This window comes from Anomaloglossus baeobatrachus, chromosome 3 (genome assembly GCF_048569485.1).
Source record: "Anomaloglossus baeobatrachus isolate aAnoBae1 chromosome 3, aAnoBae1.hap1, whole genome shotgun sequence".
NCBI classification, from domain to species: Eukaryota; Metazoa; Chordata; class Amphibia; order Anura; family Aromobatidae; genus Anomaloglossus; species Anomaloglossus baeobatrachus.
Window position 1 is genome coordinate 663,972,599 of NC_134355.1, and position 20,127 is coordinate 663,992,725.

At 47.9% G+C, this 20,127-nt stretch overlaps 1 protein-coding gene across 1 annotated transcript in view; it reads right to left on the reverse strand.

Annotated features, from left to right (window-relative positions):
* LOC142297393 (uncharacterized) overlaps positions 1 to 20,127 on the reverse strand; it is a 152,841-nt gene that overhangs the window by 83,114 nt on the left and 49,600 nt on the right. The window contains exons 8-9 of the mRNA XM_075341619.1: positions 9,737 to 9,921; positions 1,453 to 1,594 (exon numbers count right to left, since the gene is read on the reverse strand). Coding sequence (XP_075197734.1) covers positions 1,453 to 1,594; positions 9,737 to 9,921 — 327 coding nt within the window. The remainder of the gene's footprint in view (positions 1 to 1,452; positions 1,595 to 9,736; positions 9,922 to 20,127) is intronic.

Here is a 20,127-nt window from a genome sequence, read left to right on the forward strand (position 1 = left end):
ACCCTGGGTAATAAAAGGGTTAATACCAGCTTTATAGTCTCAGCTGATACTAAGCCCTAAATTCATGGTGTCACGCAAAACTATACATGGCCACCATGAATTTCTGGTTAATAGTAAAAAAAAAAACACAACATAAAAAATAATTTTTTATTAGAAAATGTAGAGACTCTATCTTTATTATAACAAAATCCTTAGTCTGACGTAGTCTACAGGTAGAGCATTGTTAGCTCTGCTTCATCACTTTATACAGACAGTGTCTTTACAAAGTAAGAAGCAGAGATAGCATTGTCAGGTCTCCTTCATAACTCTGTAAAGACAGCTTCTATACAGTGAGAAGCAGGCTGACATTGAGGCCGGAGTTCCACTTGCATATGACTCGGCAAGAAATGACAGTCTCCATGGAAATATGTGCAGTTGACTGCACCTGTCAGGAGAGTGTGTGGCCGTACCAGGTGATGCGATGCGAGGCTCCCACAGTGACAGTCAAAGTTTATTTGAGTCCATGAGCCATGGACTCGGGTGAACACTGAGGTCAGCATGAACACGGCCGAAAACAGCCAAAGACTGCCGAGTGACGAGCAGTGCAGTGAATACTCCCGGAAGTTAACAGGACCTTCCATGACGTCATAGCCATGTGACCAGTCTAGCGCAATGTCTGTACAACATTCACACCAGACTGGTCACATGGCTATGACATCATGGAAGGTTCTGTAAGTCAGTGGTGGTTACCTGGGATTACAGCAATCGGACGCGGATGTAGAACTGGCTGGGAGACAGTCTGCAGGACGCGTCGTGGGACCTGTAAGTATGATCATAATGATTTTTTATAATGTACTTTTTTTTTTTACAGCCCCTGGATCCGAACCGGACCTGAACTGTAACACGAAAGCTCATGTTCCCAGAAAGCTTGTGTTCGAAATCATGTGCACAAACACTATGTGTTCGGGATCGTGTACACGAACACTATGTGTTCGGTACAAACTCTGAACTTTACAGTTCGCCCATCACTAATCATGGGCAAAGCAAAAACTAAAAAAAAAGTGCATTGGAAGCCAAAGCTACAAGTTGATGCAATGTCAAAACCAAACTGCTAATGTGAAGTGTCCCACCAGTTGTGCTCAAGTCGAATGAGACCTGGTCATCTCGACTCTCATGATTTGAAGATGAAAAAAAGTTGATCGATTTCATCAGTACTGGATCAGATTTTCATTAGTTGTTGTCCTTTATTTTTTGGGGGCTTATTAAAACATCACCAATGATAAAAAATTAGACTTGTATGAATAGATTTGGTCCATGACGCGGATGAAAAATGGACGTCTTCATGATTTTTTTCCTCCCATATTGACGTAAGAAATTCATGGACAAGTGAGCAGCCAAATGGATTATATTGGATGTGTATCCTATTCATAAAATAATGAAGCTTAAGAAAGTGACATTCATTATGAAAATTACCTATTGAGAAGGGGACAAAGCCCTCACTCTTCTTGAAATTTCCATTAGAGTCTAAAAAGTGTTCTGGATAAAACTCATCCGGCTTCTCAAAGTAAGCTTTATCTCGGAGTATAGAGTGGAGCAATGGCAAAATAACAGTGTCCTATGGGAAAAAGAAACATTATAGATTATAGAATAAGTTAATATAATATCAGTTCACCAGTATAGGAGCAATCCCATAATGTGTGACATAAATGGATGACTCTACGCCGGTTCCTGGGTGAACTTAAGCAGAAGACAATTGAGGAAATCCACCACCCACAGTTCTATAATAAAAGTTAAAATTTCATAATTATAAAAAGTTTTAAACCAGAATGTATATAAAACATGCAAATATACATGGGAATGACCCATATACTAATGAGTCATTAGTATATTAGCATGTCTTTATATACAGCCTGGTTTAAAACATTTTCAATAAATGTGAAGTTTTAACCTTTATATTTGTGTTTTAGAGCAGGGGTGGGGAACCTCCAGCCCGCGTGCCGTATATGGCCCACGACAACTTTTTATGTGGCCCCTAGGCACATTGCCGGTGACCGCACTACTCTGGCGGCAGCTGCGGTCTTGTCGGCTACCGGCCCTTTAAATCACAAAGTGTGGTGCGCATAGCATTAGGATCTCAGCACACTGGCCTGTAGCAGCGTTCTTCCGAAGTACCTTGTGGGTGGGGTATTTGTGAGATGTGCTGTGATCCCACAGAAGAAGAGGAGCAACAGCAGCTTTACCGGAATCTCTGCTGTACGTACTATCTTACTCCTGCCTCCCTGCTGTGTATGCCTCACTGGGCTGTGTGAGTCCTGCTTCTCTGCTGTGCATGCCTCACTGGGCTGTGTGAGTCCTGCTTCCATGCTGTGCATGCCTCACTGGGCTGTGTGAGTCCTGCTTCCATGCTTTGAATGCCACACTGGGCTGTGTGAGTTCTGCTTCTCTGCTGTGCATGCCTCACTGGGCTGTGTGAGTCCTGCTTCCATGCTGTGCATGCCTCACTGGGCTGTGTGAGTCCTGCTTCCCTGCTGTGCATGCCTCACTGGGCTGTGTGAGTTCTGCTTCTCTGCTGTGCATGCCTCACTGGGCTGTGTGAGTCCTGCTTCCCTGCTGTGCATGCCTCACTGGGCTGTGTGAGTCCTGCTTCTCTGCTGTGCATGCCTCACTGGGCTGTGCGAGTCCTGCTTCCATGCTCTGAATGCCTCACCGGGCTGTGTGAGTCCTGCTTCCATGCTGTGAATGCCACACTGGGCTGTGTGAGTTTTGTTTCTCTGCTGTGCATGCCTCACTGGGCTGTGTGAGTCCTGCTTCTCTGCTGTGCATGCCTCACTGGGCTGTGTGAGTCCTGCTTCCCTGCTGTGCATGCCTCACTGGGCTGTGTGAGTCCTGCTTCCCTGCTGTGCATGCCTCACTGGGCTGTGTGAGTCCTGCTTCCATGCTCTGAATGCCTCACCGGGCTGTGTGAGTCCTGCTTCCATGCTGTGAATGCCACACTGGGCTGTGTGAGTTTTGCTTCTCTGCTGTGCATGCCTCATTGGGCTGTGTGAGTCCTGCTTCTCTGCTGTGCATGCCTCACTGGGCTGTGTGAGTCCTGCTTCCCTGCTGTGCATGCCTCACTGGGCTGTGTGAGTCCTGCTTCCCTGCTGTGCATGCCTCACTGGGCTGTGTGAGTCCTGCTTCCCTGCTGTGCATGTCTCCCTGTGCTGTGTGACTCATGCCTCCCTGGTGTGCATGCCTCCCCGTGTGGTGTGAGCCCTGCTTCCCTGCTGTGCATGCCTTCTCGTGCTGTGAGCGTACTGCCTTCCCATGCTGTGTGAGTACTGCCTTCCTGGGCTGTGTGAGTACCGCCTTCCTAGGCTGTGTGACTCATGCCTCCCTGCTGTGCATGCCTCCTCGTGTTGTGCGAGTCCTGACTCCCTGCTGTACATGCCTCATGCCTCCCTCGGATCCGTGCTCGTCGATGGGTGGCTCGAGCTCCTCACGGACCCAGGGGTCACGTCGCTCTGAAAAGGGGGGGTTGGTGCTACACGTAGAGACTTTGGTGGGGAGGTCCACGACCGGAGCCGCGGTGGTTTGTAGGGTATTTTAAGTTCGTGACGCCACCCACAGGTTGTGGTGAATGGATGGACACCACCGCTTCTGTTGACTAGGCTCCCGGGGACGGTGTTTCGCAGCTTGGTGTTGACCCCTCCGTGGGTAGGGGGGAGTGATGGTCCCGGGGGCTTGAGGGAGGTGCTGAGGCAGGGGAATGGATGCATGCTGGCGTGTTGGCGCGGTGCGCGGCCCGAAGGCACTGTTGTACTCACTATTACAAACACGCTGGAGTCTCTGGTAAACCAAACAAGATGGTGAATGGTGTCCGCAGCCGGCTGCAGTTTTCCCCTTATCAGGTTAGTGCTTTCTGCCTTTCTCCTGCATCTTACTTATTTAGAAAACGTCGACTCCTATGCCTGAGCAACGGTAGTCCGCTCCCCGGCTTGGTATGTGCCGGGAGAGCCTTCTTTGCCCGCAGAAGCTGGCCCCTCGGGTCTCTATGCCTGGGCGGTGGCGTTACCCTAATGGTTGGGCTGTTGTCTTCAGTCGGGTCTTAGGTGGGATAGGTCCATAAGTCCAGTCCTCAATCAGTTGATTTAACTCAGCCCGGTTGTTTCTGAGCCTCGTACTGGGTCTGAGTACCCCTCCTGGTGCTCCGGTTTCCAATTGGTTCCCCGGTTCGGTACAGGCGGGCCACCACCCGTCCCCGGTCCCTACGGTTCCAACGGCTGTAATCCAGCTCCTGCAGGTGGCCACCACTGTCTGCCTCCTTGCCAGAGGTGACTGGGCTCCAACCCAGACACCTGTGTAGACTATGGCAGGCCTGGACACAGATCTGCCCTTGAACTTCACTCCACTCCACTGTCAAGACTAGACTCTACTCCTGTGCTCCCCACGGGGAACTGCTCTGTTTTTCCCACCTCAGGGCCTGTGAATTCCTTGGTGGGCGGGGCCAACCACCTGGCTCCGCCTCCCTGGTGTGAACATCAAACCCAGAGGGTGGTGACAAGGGTTTTGTAGTTTGGCTGCTGTCACGTTTCTAAGGAAGGGGTGTATGGGACTACCAGTGACAACCTGGCTAGTCCAGGGCGTAACACATGCCTCCCCAGTGTTGTGTGAATCCTGCCGCCCCAGTGCTGTGTGACTCCTACCACCCTAGTGCTGTCTGTGTGTCCCCCACAGTGCTATCCAAGCCCCCAGCCCCTGCTGTGATGTATAAATGCCTCCAGCCCCTCCTGTGATGTATATATCACCCCTGTCATTACAGGGGTAGCATTGCTGCAGCAAGGCATGACCTCTGAACGCCAGAGGAGTGTCTGCTCTAGTAAGGGGGGGAATAGGAGTGCAGGGCAGGCAAGACAGGTACTGGTAGTGGGGGACTCAATTATTAGGGGGACAGATAGGGCAATCTGTCACAAAGACAGGGATCGCCGAACAGTGTGTTGTCTTCCTGGCGCTCGAGTTCGGCACATCGCTGATCGGGTTGACAGATTACTGGGAGGGGCTGGGGAGGACCCAGCGGTCATTGTACACATTGGCACAAATGACAAAGTTAGAGGTAGGTGGAAGGTCCTTAAAGATGATTTCAGGGAATTAGGTTGTAAGCTTAAAGCATGGACCTCAAAGGTGGTATTTTCGGAAATACTTCCTGTGCCACAAGCCACACCAGAGAGGCAAAGAGAGATCAGGGAGGTTAACAGGTGGCTCAGGAATTGGTGTAGGAAAGAGGGTTTTGGGTTCCTGGAGAATTGGGCCAACTTTTCAGTTGGCTACAGATTCTATGCTAGGGATGGGCTGCATCTTAATGGGGAAGGTGCAGCTCTGCTGGGGCAGAAAATGGCTAGAAGGTTGGAGGAGTGTTTAAACTAGGAATGGGGGGCGAGGGTATTCACTTTATAGAAGGGGAATGTAGTGCAGATAGTGACCAGGGCACAAGTAATGAAATTGGGGGTGGTACGGGGGGAAGGGTTAGGACAGTTAATACAGTAAGCAGGAATACAGGTACAGAGTCATACGTAACGTGCATGTACACTAATGCCCGAAGCCTCACAAATAAGGTGGAGGAATTAGAATTAATATTGTTGGAAGAAAATTATGATATAGTGGGGATATCAGAGACATGGCTGGATGAGAGCTATGACTGGGCTGTTAATTTACAGGGTTATAGCCTATTCAGGAATGACCATACAAATAAGCGAGGGGGAGGTGTGTGTCTATATGTAAAATCATCCTTAAAACCCATCCTGCGTGACAACATATGTGAGGGTACTGAGAATGTAGAGTCCCTATGGGTGGAGATAAGGGGGGGGAGAATGAATAATAAAATACTGATAGGGGTGTGTTATAAGACGCCGAATATTATGGAAGAGGTAGAGAATCTCCTCATAAAGCAAATTGATAAAGCAGCGAGTCTCGGAGAGGTAATTATTATGGGGGACTTTAACTATCCTGATATAAATTGGGGAACAGAAACTTGCAGTTCCAGCAAAGGAAATAGATTTTTGATAACAATGAAAGATAATTACCTTTCACAAATGGTACAGGACTCCACAAGAGGGGGAGCACTACTAGACCTTGTACTAACCAATAGGCCAGACCGCATATCAAATATACAAGTTGGGGGTTACTTGGGGAATAGTGATCACAAAATAATAAGTTTTCATGTATTCTTTAGTAAGATGTCTAGTAGAGGGGCTACAAGGACACTAAACTTCAGGAAAGCAAATTTTAAACGGTTGAGAGATGATCTTAGTGCAATAAACTGGGATGATGTACTAAGTAATAAAAGTACACAAAGCAAATGGGAGACTTTTATGAGCATCCTGAATAGGGCTTGTGCAGAAAATATACCCTATGGGAACAAACATGCTAGAAATAGGAGGAAACCCCTATGGCTAAATAGAGCTGTAAGGGAAGCAATAAAAGAAAAACAGAAAGCCTTAAAAGAATTAAAGAGGGTAGGTAGTGATGAGGCATTATATAATTATAGAAAATTAAATAAAATATGTAAAAAGCAAATTAAGTTAGCTAAGTTTGAGACAGAGAGACTCATTGCGAGAGAAAGTAAAAATAATCCTAAAATATTCTTTAACTACATAAACAGTAAAAAACTGAAAAGCGATAGTGTTGCCCCCCTTAAAAATAGTCTTGGTGAAATGGTGGAAGGAGATGAGGGTAAAGCCAACCTGCTGAATGACTTTTTTTCTACGGTTTTTATACAAGAAAATGCCATGGCAGATGACATGACCAGGGATACCATAAATTCACCCTTGAATATTACCTGCTTAACCCAGCAGGAAGTACGCCGCCGCCTCGAAATCACTAAGGTTGACAAATCTCCGGGCCCGGATGGCATACACCCCAGAGTACTACAGGAATTGAGTTCTGTGATAGATAGACCATTATTTTTAATCTTCTCAGATTCCTTAATAACAGGGTCGGTACCGCAGGACTGGCGCATAGCAAATGTGGTGCCAATATTCAAAAAGGGGACAAAAACTGAGCCGGGAAATTATAGGCCGGTAAGTTTAACCTCTACGGTTGGTAAAATCCTTGAGGGTTTCTTGAGAGATGCTATACTGGAGTATCTCAAGAAAAATAACCTTATGACAGAGTATCAACATGGGTTTATGAGGGATCGATCCTGTCAAACTAATTTGATCAGCTTCTATGAAGAGGTAAGTTCAAGCCTGGACCAGGGAAATGCAGTGGATGTTGTGTATATGGACTTTTCAAAAGCTTTTGATACGGTGCCACACAAAAGGCTGGTACATAAAATGAGAATAATGGGGATAGTGGAAAATATGTGTAACTGGGTTAAAAACTGGCTCAGTGATAGGAAACAAAGGGTGGTTATTAATGGTACGTACTCGGACTGGGTCTCAGTTCATAGTGGGGTACCACAGGGGTCAGTATTGGGCCCGCTTCTTTTCAACATATTTATAAATGACCTTGTTGGGGGCATGCGGAGTAGAATTTCAATATTTGCAGATGATACTAAACTCTGCAGGGTAATCAATACAGAGGAGGATAATTTTATATTACAGGGAGATTTATGTAAATTGGAGGATTGGGCTGAGAAGTGGCAATTGAAGTTTAATGTAGATAAATGTAAGGTCATGCACTTGGGTAGAGGAAATAACATTTATGATTATGTACTTAATTGTAGAACACTGGGTAAAACAGACACAGAAAAAGACTTGGGTGTATGGGTGGATGGTAAACTTCACTTTAGTGGACAGTGTCAGGCAACTGCTGCCAGGGCTAATAATATAATGGGATGTATTAAAAGAGGTATAAGTGTTCATGAAAAAAATATAGTTCTACCTCTGTACAAGTCACTAGTGCGACCGCACTTAGAATACTGTGTACAATTCTGGTCACCGATATATAAGAAGGACATAGCTGAACTGGAGAGGGTGCAGAGAAGAGCGACCAAGATTATTAGAGGAATGGGTGGGCTGCAATACCAAGACAGGTTATTAAACTTGGGGTTATTTAGTTTGGAAAAACGAAGGCTTAGGGGGGATCTAATCACAATGTATAAATATATGAGGGGACAGTACAGAGACCTTTCCAAAGATCTTTTTACACCTAGGCCTGCGACTGGAACACGGGGGCATCCGCTACGTCTTGAGGAAAGAAGGTTTAATCATAATCACAGACGAGGATTCTTTACTGTACGAGCAGTGAGACTGTGGAACTCTCTGCCGCATGATGTTGTAATGAGTGATTCACTACTAACATTTAAGCAGAGCCTGGATGCCTTTCTTGAAAAATTTAATATTACCAGTTATGTATATTAGATTTTATGACAGGGTATTGATCCAGGGAACTAGTCTGATTGCCGGATGTGGAGTCAGGAAGGAATTTTTTTCCCCATTGGAACTTGTTTGCCACATTGGGGTTTTTTTTGCCTTCCTCTGGATCAACATGTTAGGCTACGGGTTGAACTAGATGGACTTAGAGTCTCCCTTCAACCTTAAAAACTATGATACTATGATACTATGATACTATAATATATTCACCCATCCCCTCCTATGATGTATATATGCACCCAGCCCCTCCTGTGATGTATATATGCACCCACACCCTACTGTGTTGTATATATGCCTCCAGCATCTCCTGTAACGTATGCACCCAGCATCTTCTGTGATATGTATGCCCCGCATGTCCAGTGATGTATATGTCCCAATCCCCTCCTGTGATATACCTGTATGTGCCTCCAGTGTCTCCTATGTGATGTATATGATTTACCAATGTTGACTGCGCTCCAGACTGAGACAAACCTGGAAAAGCAGTTTTGAGAAGCAACATGATCAATATCGCTGAACATCACAGCCGCATCAAAGAAAAGCAGCTCCATCCACCACAGTTAGGGGTACTTTGCACACTGCAACATCGCAGGCCTATGCTGCGATGCCGAGCGCGATAGTCCCCGCCCCCGTCGCAGCAGCGATATCCTTGTGATAGCTGCCGTAGCGAACATTATCGCTACGGCAGCTTCACATGGACTCACCTGTCCTGTGACCATCGCTCTGGCCGGCGACCCGCCTCCTTGTTAAGGGGGCGGGTCATGCGGCGTCACTGCGACGTCACACGGCAGGCAGCCAATAGGAGCGGAGGGGCGGAGATGAGCAGGATGTAAACATCCCGCCCACCTCCTTCCTTCCGCATATCCTACAGAAGCCGCAGTGACGCCGGTAGGAGATGTCCCTCGCTCCTGCGGCTTCACACACAGCGATGTGTGCTGCCACAGGAGCGAGGAACAACATCGGACTGTCGCGTCAGCGTAATTATGGATTACGCCGACGCTGCACCGATGATATGATTACGACGCTTTTGCGCTCGTTAATCTTATCATCGAGCCTTTACACACTATGATGTTGCATGCAATGCCGGAAGTGCGTCATTTTCAATTTGACCCCACCGACATCGCACCTGCGATGTCGTAGTGTGCAAAGCCCGCCTTAGGGTGTAGGGCTGAGTTAAATTGTTTGACCAAATATATTACGGTAATTTTCAAGCTGTTCATTTTTTTCAGCCCCCAAAGGTTGGTAGAAATTTCCAAACGGCCCCCGGCAGAAAAAAGGTTCCCCACCCCTATTTTAGAGGCTGGATTCTCCCAATTTGCAACTGCATAACTAAAGGTTTGCTCCAGGCCTCCGTATAGATAATACTCTGCTTAGAGGAATCTTCTATAAAACTGATTATTGTTTCTTACCTTCGGAATAAAATACCCTCTGAATGTGACATCTTCAGAAGTTGCGTGTGGGACACTATTAGGTGCAATATCACCAAACCGCTGAATCTCATGGATGACGGCGTCTGTATACGGCATTTCCTTCCGATGCTCCATTTGAGGTTGGGCCGATCCGATCACTCGCTCAATTTCATTATGAACTTTCTCTGTCAAGAAAAGAATACAATATCACATACTATTATTATTAATGTTTACAAAGATGAGGGGTCACCAAATACATCTCAATGCCAACTCATGAGATGGTTTCACCACAGGAGGACAAATAGATCATCCAAAATAAATTTATATTTTTTGTTATTACAATTTAAAAAATATGTTTATATGTTTACCTTCTGTAAAAGTAATGATTAGTGATGAGCGAGTACTAAAAAGCTCGGGTGCTCGAGGCTCGGGCCGAGCATCCCAAGATACTCGTGTACTCGGCCCGAGCACCGAGCCCAATGTTATCCTATGGGAGACCCGAGTATTTTTGTGAAATGACTCCCGGCAGCATGTAGAAACCCTAAAAATGCACAAAAGTCTCAGAAGAGTGCTCAAATGACATGGCAACAGCATGGGGAAGACCCCTTGAAGCATTTATCACTCAAAAGTCACAGCTGTGAACAATTTTGTCCGCGTTTTACGCCATTTTTACGGACTCACCAGAAAACCTTCCAAAATGACACCAAAATGAATTTTCATGGCGGAAATGTTAAGGGCACATACCCAATAGTGAGATAGAGCTAATGTATGTTACTTTTTGAGATTAATACATGAAAGATTTTACGTAAAACATTGTGTGGCACTCCGATGTCCCTAAGAAGAGACATACATAAAGGCCTCTGAGTCTAATGTGCCCATTCTGAGGAAGTGAGTCTTTGTAGTATTTTCCTTTGCCAGGGCAGTCCAAAATTGTGAGGTTCACCAATGCCCCTGCATACAGACGTGCATGATGGCCTGTAAACCTGAAGTGCCCATTGTAAGGAAGTGGGTCTATTGTAGTATAGCCCTTTGGCAGGGCAGCCAAAAATTGGGAGGCTCCACGTTGTCCCTGGATAGAGACGTGCATGATGGCCTGTAAACCTGAAGTGCCCATTGTAAGGAAGTGGGTCTATTGTAGTATAGCCCTTTGGCAGGGCAGCCAAAAATTGGGAGGCTCCACGTTGTCCCTGGATAGAGACGTGCATGATGGCCTGTAAACCTGAAGTGCCCATTGTAAGGAAGTGGGTCTATAGTAGTATAGCCCTTTGGCAGGGCAGCCAAAAATTGGGAAGCTCCACGTTGTCCCTGGATAGAGACGTGCATGAGGGCCTGTAAACCTGAAGTGCCCATTGTAAGGAAGTGGGTCTATTGTAGTATAGCCCTTTGGCAGGGCAGCCAAAAATTGGGAGGCTCCACGTTGTCCCTGGATAGAGACGTGCATGATGGCCTGTAAACCTGAAGTGCCCATTGTAAGGAAGTGGGTCTATTGTAGTATAGCCCTTTGGCAGGGCAGCCAAAAATTGGGAGGCTCCACGTTGTCCCTGGATAGAGACGTGCATGAGGGCCTGTAAACCTGAAGTGCCCATTGTAAGGAAGTGGGTCTATTGTAGTATAGCCCTTTGGCAGGGCAGCCAAAAATTGGGAGGCTCCACGTTGTCCCTGGATAGAGATGTGCATGAGGGCCTGGAAACCTGAAGTGCCCATTGTAAGGAAGTGGGTCTATTGTAGTATAGCCCTTTGGCAGGGCAGCCAAAAATTGGGAGGCTCCACGTTGTCCCTGGATAGAGACGTGCATGAGGGCCTGTAAACCTGAAGTGCCCATTGTAAGGAAGTGGGTCTATTGTAGTATAGCCCTTAGGCAGGGCAGCCAAAAATTGGGAGGCTCCACGTTGTCCCTGGATAGAGACCTGTTAGGTTCTTAGTGCCTCCGTGCTTGCATTTAAAAACCGCACGTGTGTGCCTGTTGGTGGCAACTTTCCGCTGCACTTGTGTGCGTTTTGCAAAAACTTGGATATAACGCACAAGTCTAGTGAATACACATCAGCACAGCATTGCAAAATGCGCAAGGGCGTTGTCAACGAACAAGGAAGTGGACGTGATGGTGGTGCAGGCAGAGACCGAGGTCGTGTGCAAGCTCTAATTTCGCCACAACAAAGCGCCACATCTACTCGCTCGCACGTCCTGTCCCAAATTCTTGGGGACCGCAGCAGTACACCGCTCTTGAACCAAGACCAGTGTCAACAGGCTGTTAGTTGGATAGCGGATAATGCTTCCAGTCAGATTGGCACCACCACAAACACTCTGTCTTCCACACGGTCCAAGTGTCAGTAGCCGTGATACTGCACCGCACATTTCAGAACCTGATCCTCCTTCCTACCACAAGGCCGAGTACACGTCCACGGACATTACTGATCCCACACTTGGACACTCGGAAGAGCTGTTCGTTCACGTTTCCATTCACACATTCTGGCCTCTCGCCAGCTCCTGTTGAAGTGGGCCATGATGAGATTGTATGTACAGATGCCCAAATATTTGAGCAGCCACGTTCTCATGAAGTTGGCAACGTGTCTCAACAAGTGGTGGACGATGATGAGACACAATTGTCAGAAAGTCAGGAGGAGGAGCAGGGTGCGGAAGAGGAAGACGACGTGGTGGATGATCCAGTAACTGACCCAACCTGGCAGGAGGATATGCAGAGCGAGGACAGCAGTGCACAGGGGGAGGGAGGCGTAGCATCACAACAGGCAGTAAGAAGCAGGGTGGTGGCTCCAGGCAGACGTCAGGCAACTGTTCCCCGGAACAACACGACACAAGGTGCCTGTACAAATGTTAGGTCTTCCCGAGTCTGGCAGTTTTTTAAGTTGGCTCCAGATGATTCTAAAAAGGCCATTTGCAACACCTGCCATGCCAGCATCAGCAGGGGTACCAAAACTAGCAGCCTGACCACCACCAGCATGATCAGGCACATGTCAGCCAAGCACCCGACTTTGTGGGATGTACAACAGAGTCGAGGAGCAGTGCTTGCTGATGTCACTGCTACGTCTTCGCTTGTTGTGCATGCGAGCCAATCCCCTGTCCATGCTGCCCGCGAACAAGCCTCCTCCGGCCCTGCACCTGCAGTTGCCCACGCAGAAATAACACCATCATCAAGCACGTCCTTGTCCCAGCGCAGCGTTCAGTTATCCATTCAGCAAACCTTTGAACGCAGGCGCAAATACACTGCCAACGCCCCACATGCCACACTTCTAAATGCTAACATTTCGCGACTGCTTGCGCTGGAAATGTTGCCTTTTAGGCTGGTTGAGACAGAAGCATTCCGCGACCTGATGGTGGCAGCTGTCCCACGTTACTCGGTTCCCAGCCGCCACTATTTCTCCCGGTGTGCCGTCCCCGCATTGCATAACCACGTGTCACAAAACATCACACGTGCCCTGAACAACGCTGTTTCAGCCAAAGTCCACCTAACCACAGACATGTGGACAAGTGCATGTGGGCAAGGCCGCTACATCTCGTTGACGTCACACTGGGTTAATATTGTGGAAGCTGGGACCCAGTCTGAGCGAGGGACGGAACACGTCCTTCACACACCAAGGTTTGCTGGCCCTACCTCAGTCAGGGTTTCACCCACACTCTACAGCTCCGGAATGTCATGCTCCTCAGCCTCCTCCTCCTCCTGTGCATCCTCATCCACTTTACCCTCCACACCAGTCCCAAGCTGGAAGTGTCGCGGGCGGAGGAGGGGACGCTGCGCTCTCCCACTGCTCGGGTCCGGCTGTCGCTGCTCTACGGCTGCTGATGCTCGGTGGCTCGAGCGATGGCCGGATCCCGGGGACTCGAGCGGCGCTCATCACCCGTGAGTGAAAAGGGGTCGTTTGGGTTTTGGGGATATTGTCCGTGACGCCACCCACGGTTGTGGTGATTGTGTGGACACCACCGCTGCTCTGGACGGGGATCCCGGGAGCCTGTGACAGGGAGCAGCTTTGTTGTTATTTCTCCCCTCCGTGGGTAGGGGGGTTGGTTGTCCCGGGGCTCGGTGATGGGGTAGAGATGGATGACAGGCGGGTTGCGGGGCCTGATGAGGTGCAGGGTCGCAGGGGCAGCGCTGTGCCGCACGGCACGGAGGTACTCACTCAGCCCAATGATGATGACACAGTTCACGGTAAAACAAGTGGCTGGAGGGACAGGTCCCTCGGACGGCTGCGGTTGTTTTTCCCTGCAGGTTAGTGATGACTGTCTCTCCCTGCACCTAAGTTCAGTGTTGGTAGTGATGGTTTCCCACCGGTAACCCGCTCCCCGACCTGGATATGGGCCGGAGGAGCCCCTTTTGCCCACAGGCGCTGGCCCTGGGAGACGGTTGCCCTTGGCGGTGGCGGTGTCTCCCCTTCACGGTTGGACGGTTGCCTTCTATCGGGACTTGGCTGTTTGGAAACCCTGAGGTCCCCTTCACTAACGGATTTGGCAAATTCACGGCGACACCAAGCCTTGCCGGGATCCGAAAGGCCCCTGCCAATGGTGCTGGCTTCTCTTTGTATACCGATCCGGTACTGCCGGGTCACCACCCGTCCACGGTCCTTACGGCAGACTCCAATCGGCCTCCACTGCAGACGGTCACCACATCCTGCCAACCTTGCTGTCCTGTCCGGGCCACACACCCGGACCAACTTCAGGCTCTTTTCTGTCACTTTTCTCCTCTCTACTACTTTCCTCCTTCCACTTCCTTAGCTTAACTCTCACTGCCTGTGTTTTCCCTCCTCCTTGGTGGGTGGAGACCAACCGCCTGGCTCCACCCCCTGGTGTGGACAACAGCCCCTGGGGAAGGCAACAAGGATTTTGTGTTTTGACTATGATATGCCTGCAGGGAGTGTGGGGTGTGTAAGTGTTGTGCTCTGTGGCCCCTGGCTTGTCCAGGGCGACACAGAAGCACTGCAGCACTGCCTCGGCGAAGCGGCAACAGGCTGTGCTGAAGCTAATCTGCATAGGTGACAAACCCCACAATGCAGAAGAGGTGTGGACAGCTCTGAAACAGCAGACAGATCACTGGCTCACACCTCTGAACCTAAAGCCAGGAAAGGTTGTGTGTGACAATGGCCGGAACCTGGTGGCGGCTTTGAGGCGAGGCCAGCTGACACATGTTCCATGCGTGGCCCATGTGCTCAACCTCGTGGTTCAACGGTTTCTAAAGTCATACCCAGAGCTGTCTGATCTGCTGGTAAATGTTCGCCGCCTGTCTGCACATTTTCGAAAGTCACCTACTGCTTCAGCCGGCCTTGCCGGCTTTCAGCGCCATTTGCATCTTCCGGCTCACAGACTGGTGTGTGATGTCCCCACGCGTTGGAATTCAACTCTGCACATGTTGGTCAGGATATGTGAGCAAAAGAGGGCAGTTGTTGAGTACCTGCATCACCTAAGCCGTCGGGAAATGGGTCAAACTCCACACATAACACCTGAGGACTGGAGATGGATGTCCGACCTATGTACCATCCGCCAAAACTTTGAGGACTCCACCAAGATGGTGAGCGGCGATGACGACATTATTAGCGTCACCATACCGCTTCTCTGCCTTCTAAAATGGTCTCTGCTCAAAAAACAACCATGATGCATTGCAGGCGGAGCGCGATGAGTTTGAGCAAGAAACAGTAGTGGGTGTGGGTGATAACACACAGCCCAGCCTCGTCTCATTACAACGTGCAGTGGAGGACTATGACAAGGAGGAGGATGAAGACATGGAGCAACTCTCTGGCCAAATTGAGGATATGACATGCAGTCAAATCCTCGGTTCAGCGTGGCTGGCCAGAGGACAGGGTAGATGATGAGGAGGAGGAGGAGGAGGAGGAGGACAGCATGTTCAGTCATCGTGTTGGTCAGGATACTGAAGTGATCGCTGTTAAGAGTCTGGCACACATGGCTGACTTTATGGTAAGCTGCCTGTCTCGTGACCCTCGCGTTAAGAACATCTTGGCCGACAATCATTACTGGTTGGTAACACTGTTAGACCCACGCTAAAAGGAGAACTTTATGTCTCTTATTCCCGAGGCGGAGAGGTCAGGCAAAATGCAGCAGTTCCAGAAGGCCATAGTCACGGAAGTAGGCAAAGCATTCCCCTCACAAAACGCTAGCGGCATAGGTCAGGAATCAGTGGAAAACCAAGGCGTACAGCCGAGAGGGGCACAAGTCCAATCCGCCAGAGGTAGGGGAACAGTCTTTAAGATGTGGGACAGTTTTATCAGCCCCTCACATACCACAGTCCCTGAGGTGCGGGGTAGTGCCACAAGAAATCCTAAGTTTGCCCAGATGCTCAAGGAGTACCTTGCAGATCAAACAACTGTACTCCGACATTCCTCTGTGCCTTACAATTAATGGGTATCCAAGCTGGACACGTGGCATGAATTGGCTCTCTACGCCTTGGAAGTCCTGGCCTGCCCTGCCGCTAGTGTTTTGTCAGAGCGTGTTTTTAGTGTCGCAGGTGGAATCATTACAGATAAACGCACCCGCCTGTCAACTGTAAATGCTGACAGGCTGACTCTGATCAAGATGAACAAGGGTTGGATTGGGCCAGACTTCACCACACCACCAGCAAATGACAGCGGATTTAAAGTTTGTAACGGGAATTTGCCATGTACCTCCACTCACCCATGGGTACACACTTCTGGACTTTGGCTAATCGCTGGACTGCTCCTCCTTCTCCTCATGCGCCATCATGATGACCGTTACAATAGTTAGGCCGTTGTTTCAGGTATACCCCCAGTGGTAAATTTTTTCGCCCATTCTTTCAGAATGGGCATTACAACGACAGGAGACCCGCTCCTTTGCAATGGGAACAATGTTTTGAGGCCCTCATGCACATCTCTATCCAGGGACAATATGGAGCCTGATGCTGCCACCGACAGGCACACACGTGCGGTTTTTAAATGCAAGCACGGACGCAATAAGAACCTAACAGGTTTTTAGGAGCGACAATTACTGAGAAGTCTGACACTATCTGGACTGTTTTAGACTGTGTACACCAGCCCCAGATATGATGAGGGCTGGTATACGGTCACCACTAGGAATGGCTATATACCCTGCCTGCCTGCCTGTATACTGCTACAATAGTCCTGACAAGGACTCTTCTGGTCACTATCCTGTATTCCGACCTGGCTATACCCTGCCTGTATATAGCAACAATAGTCCTGAGAAGGACTCTGCTACTGTACTCCGACCTGGCTATACCCTGCCTGCCTGTATACAACTTATTGTATGTCCTGAGAAGGACTTCTGGTCACACTGTTTGCAGCCCTGCTCCGGAACTAACTATAAAGGGCCGCAAACCTTTCCCTGAAGCAGCAACACTCTCCCTGCACTGACTGTCTGGATGGCTGTGAGCAGAGCACAGCGCGCCCGCCGGTATAAAGGCACGGTCACGCTGTGCGGGCCGGCCAATCACTGCAATTCCACAACTAACAGGGCTGTGGCATTGCAGTGGTCTGCCAGCCAATCCCTGCATGAGGTAAGTCCAAGAGGGTCTGGCTCACTGTAAGTGCTCAGGAAAATAACAATGTATAGTAGAAAAAAATCCCGGCACACTTCTGAGTCATAAGAAACAATTAATTTGTGTTCAAACTAGAGTTTATTTTAATTGAAATTGACGTTTCGGCAATTTTAGCCTACCCATAGAGCGCCAACATGCAGGGATGAAGACCACGAGTACAGCACGAGTATCGCGAGATTACTCGGTCCCCGCCGAGTAGCCCGAGTACAGTGATACTCGTGCGAGTACCGAGTAGTAACAAGCATGCTCGCTCATCACTAGTAATGATAAAAACATTGAAGACTGGGTTTAAAAAAAAATAATCTTATTTTACAATCTACTATGTATAAATTTAATGTTATGATTATAGAAAAGTTGAATCAATTAGATGCAAATTGAATTTTGGAATTATCTTTGCATGAATCGCCTAAAATGGCTACCTCCATTTTACAAACATTACATAATATAGCCCAGCCAATCAGAAGGGAATATTATATCCTGTATAAAAGCAGAGGCAGGGAAGGAAGCAGCCTGTTTGGAGTGAATTTAGACAGTGAGAGAACATCACAAATTAAAGCTTAGAATCATAGAATCATAGAATGGAAGGGACCTCAAGGGCCATCGGGTCCAATCCCCATTAGCTATAAAGATAGGGATAAAAAGTGATAATACATTCAAGAAAATGGACAGTCAAGATTAGTGTGTGATGAAAAGAGAATAATATCATACATTTTTTTGTGGTAATTGGAAACTTTGGAGTACTTTGGATTTGCTGTTTATTGATTTTTCATTAACCCAATCTTCTGGGGAAATTCAGCAGAGCTGTGAGCTTCAAATTTCAAAATATTCACTCAACTTTACTTGTGACACTATTAGAAATAGGATCGCTGATACAATAATAGGACTATTGTACTGTTTATAAAAAGACTGAAAGGGTCTACATAGATCATGTATGCAACTACAACAAGCCTATGGATTTATTTGGATGGGGCAATTCTGTACCATCATGTACTTCGATGGAACTCAGAAAAGTAGAGACTAGTGATGAGAGAGCACTACCATGCTCAAGTGTTTGGTACTCGAAATGAGTTGGTCAGACTCTAAGGGGTACTTTACACGCTGCGACATCGCTACCGATATATCGTTGGGGTCACGTCGTTAGTGACGCACATCCGGCGCCGGTAGCGACATCGCAGCGTGTAACACTAATGAGCGCCAATCAACGATCGCAAAATCATTCCAAAACGGTGATCGTTGACACGTCGTTCATTTCCTTAATATCGCTGCTGCCACCGGTACGATGTTGTTCGTCGTTCCTGTGGCATCACACATCAGCGACGAACATCTCCTTACCTGCGTCCACCGGCAATGCGAAAGAAAGGAGGTGGGCGGGATGTTACGTCCCGCTCATCTCTGCCCCTCCGCTTCTACTGGCCAGCCGCTTAGTGACGCCGCAGTGACGTCACTATGACCCCGAACGCACCTCCACCTTGAGGGAGAGATTGTTCGGTGGTCACAGCGACGTCGCTGTCCAGGTATGTGCGTGTGATGCTGTTGTAGCGATAATGTTCGCTACGGCAGCAAGCACCAAATGTTGCACGAGCGACGGGGGCGGGTACTATCATGCTCGACATCGCTAGCAATCTCTAGCAATGTCACAGCGTGTAAAGCACCCTTAAGACTGGCTCGACTCATGTACAGAGTATAGTGGAAGTCAATGGGAAAATCATGTATTTTTTTCCAGAATATCTTCCAGAAAAATGCTTGCGTTTCCCATCTACTTCCATTATACAAGGCCATCCGAATTACTCGTTTCGTGTAGCATAATATTGCGCTCTCATCTCTGGTAGAGACATGTTCATACAATTTAGACCCATAGGCACCATGTGTATGAAGCATAAAAGTATTATTATGTGCACATCGCCTATATAGTGACATACAAAGTTCCTACTACAAGTGCACACTACAAAATTCGAGGTACTTTATATGCCTTCCCACACCTATGCTTTTTGTGTATACGACCTCCATAATACAGCATGCAATTAACAATTTAATTTTCGATGATTACTTGAAATTAATTGGGTCAAAATATGGCCATATGCAAGAGTTACTGTAAAACCTTCATTTCCTGCAGTGAAAAAAGCATGGTCTATGCCAATTAAGGTCTTGGGCCTATCTTGTCAAATTCCTAAGATGTCCTATATGGCTCTTTACACACATAAACAATCCTTAAGCCCATGGGCTTAGCAATGATGGTAGTTCAGTGGGTAATCATATGTACGACCATCGCCCCAGCTGTTGCCTCTTCTGCACAGGTGCTGAAAGTGAATGCATATGAAGATACGGACAGTAGAATCTCCTTTTTTCGCACATGCGCTGAATGCTATTTGTGCCTGCGCAGAAAAGAAAAGCTATGGGTAATCATATGTATGACCATCACTCCAGTTGTTTCCTCTTCTTCACAACTGCTGAAAGACATATATATAAAGATACGGACAGCAAAATTTCATTTTTCGCGCATGCGCTGAATAGTTTTAGTGCCTGTGCAGAAAAGGAAAGAAGTGGGTAAACATTCATGTGATTGTTGACTGCAAATTATAAGAAGAGAAATAATGATGAAATTATTGAATTAGCCTCCTCAAGCTGAATGTGGTGTATGAAAAAGGCTGAAGAGCTAAATCTGCTTAATAAAAATGCTGGTCTCATGATAATTCTTCCATATTAACAGGCTGCAGATGACCTGACGATGAGCAAAGTATGTGTTCATTGGATAAAAATTAGTCTGTTCTGCAACGCAAAAGATGATTTTTGATAGAACATTGTCCTGTGTAAATAGAAATGGCACTGACAAGAACAATGGTAGATTGTGCATACTCTGGGCCTA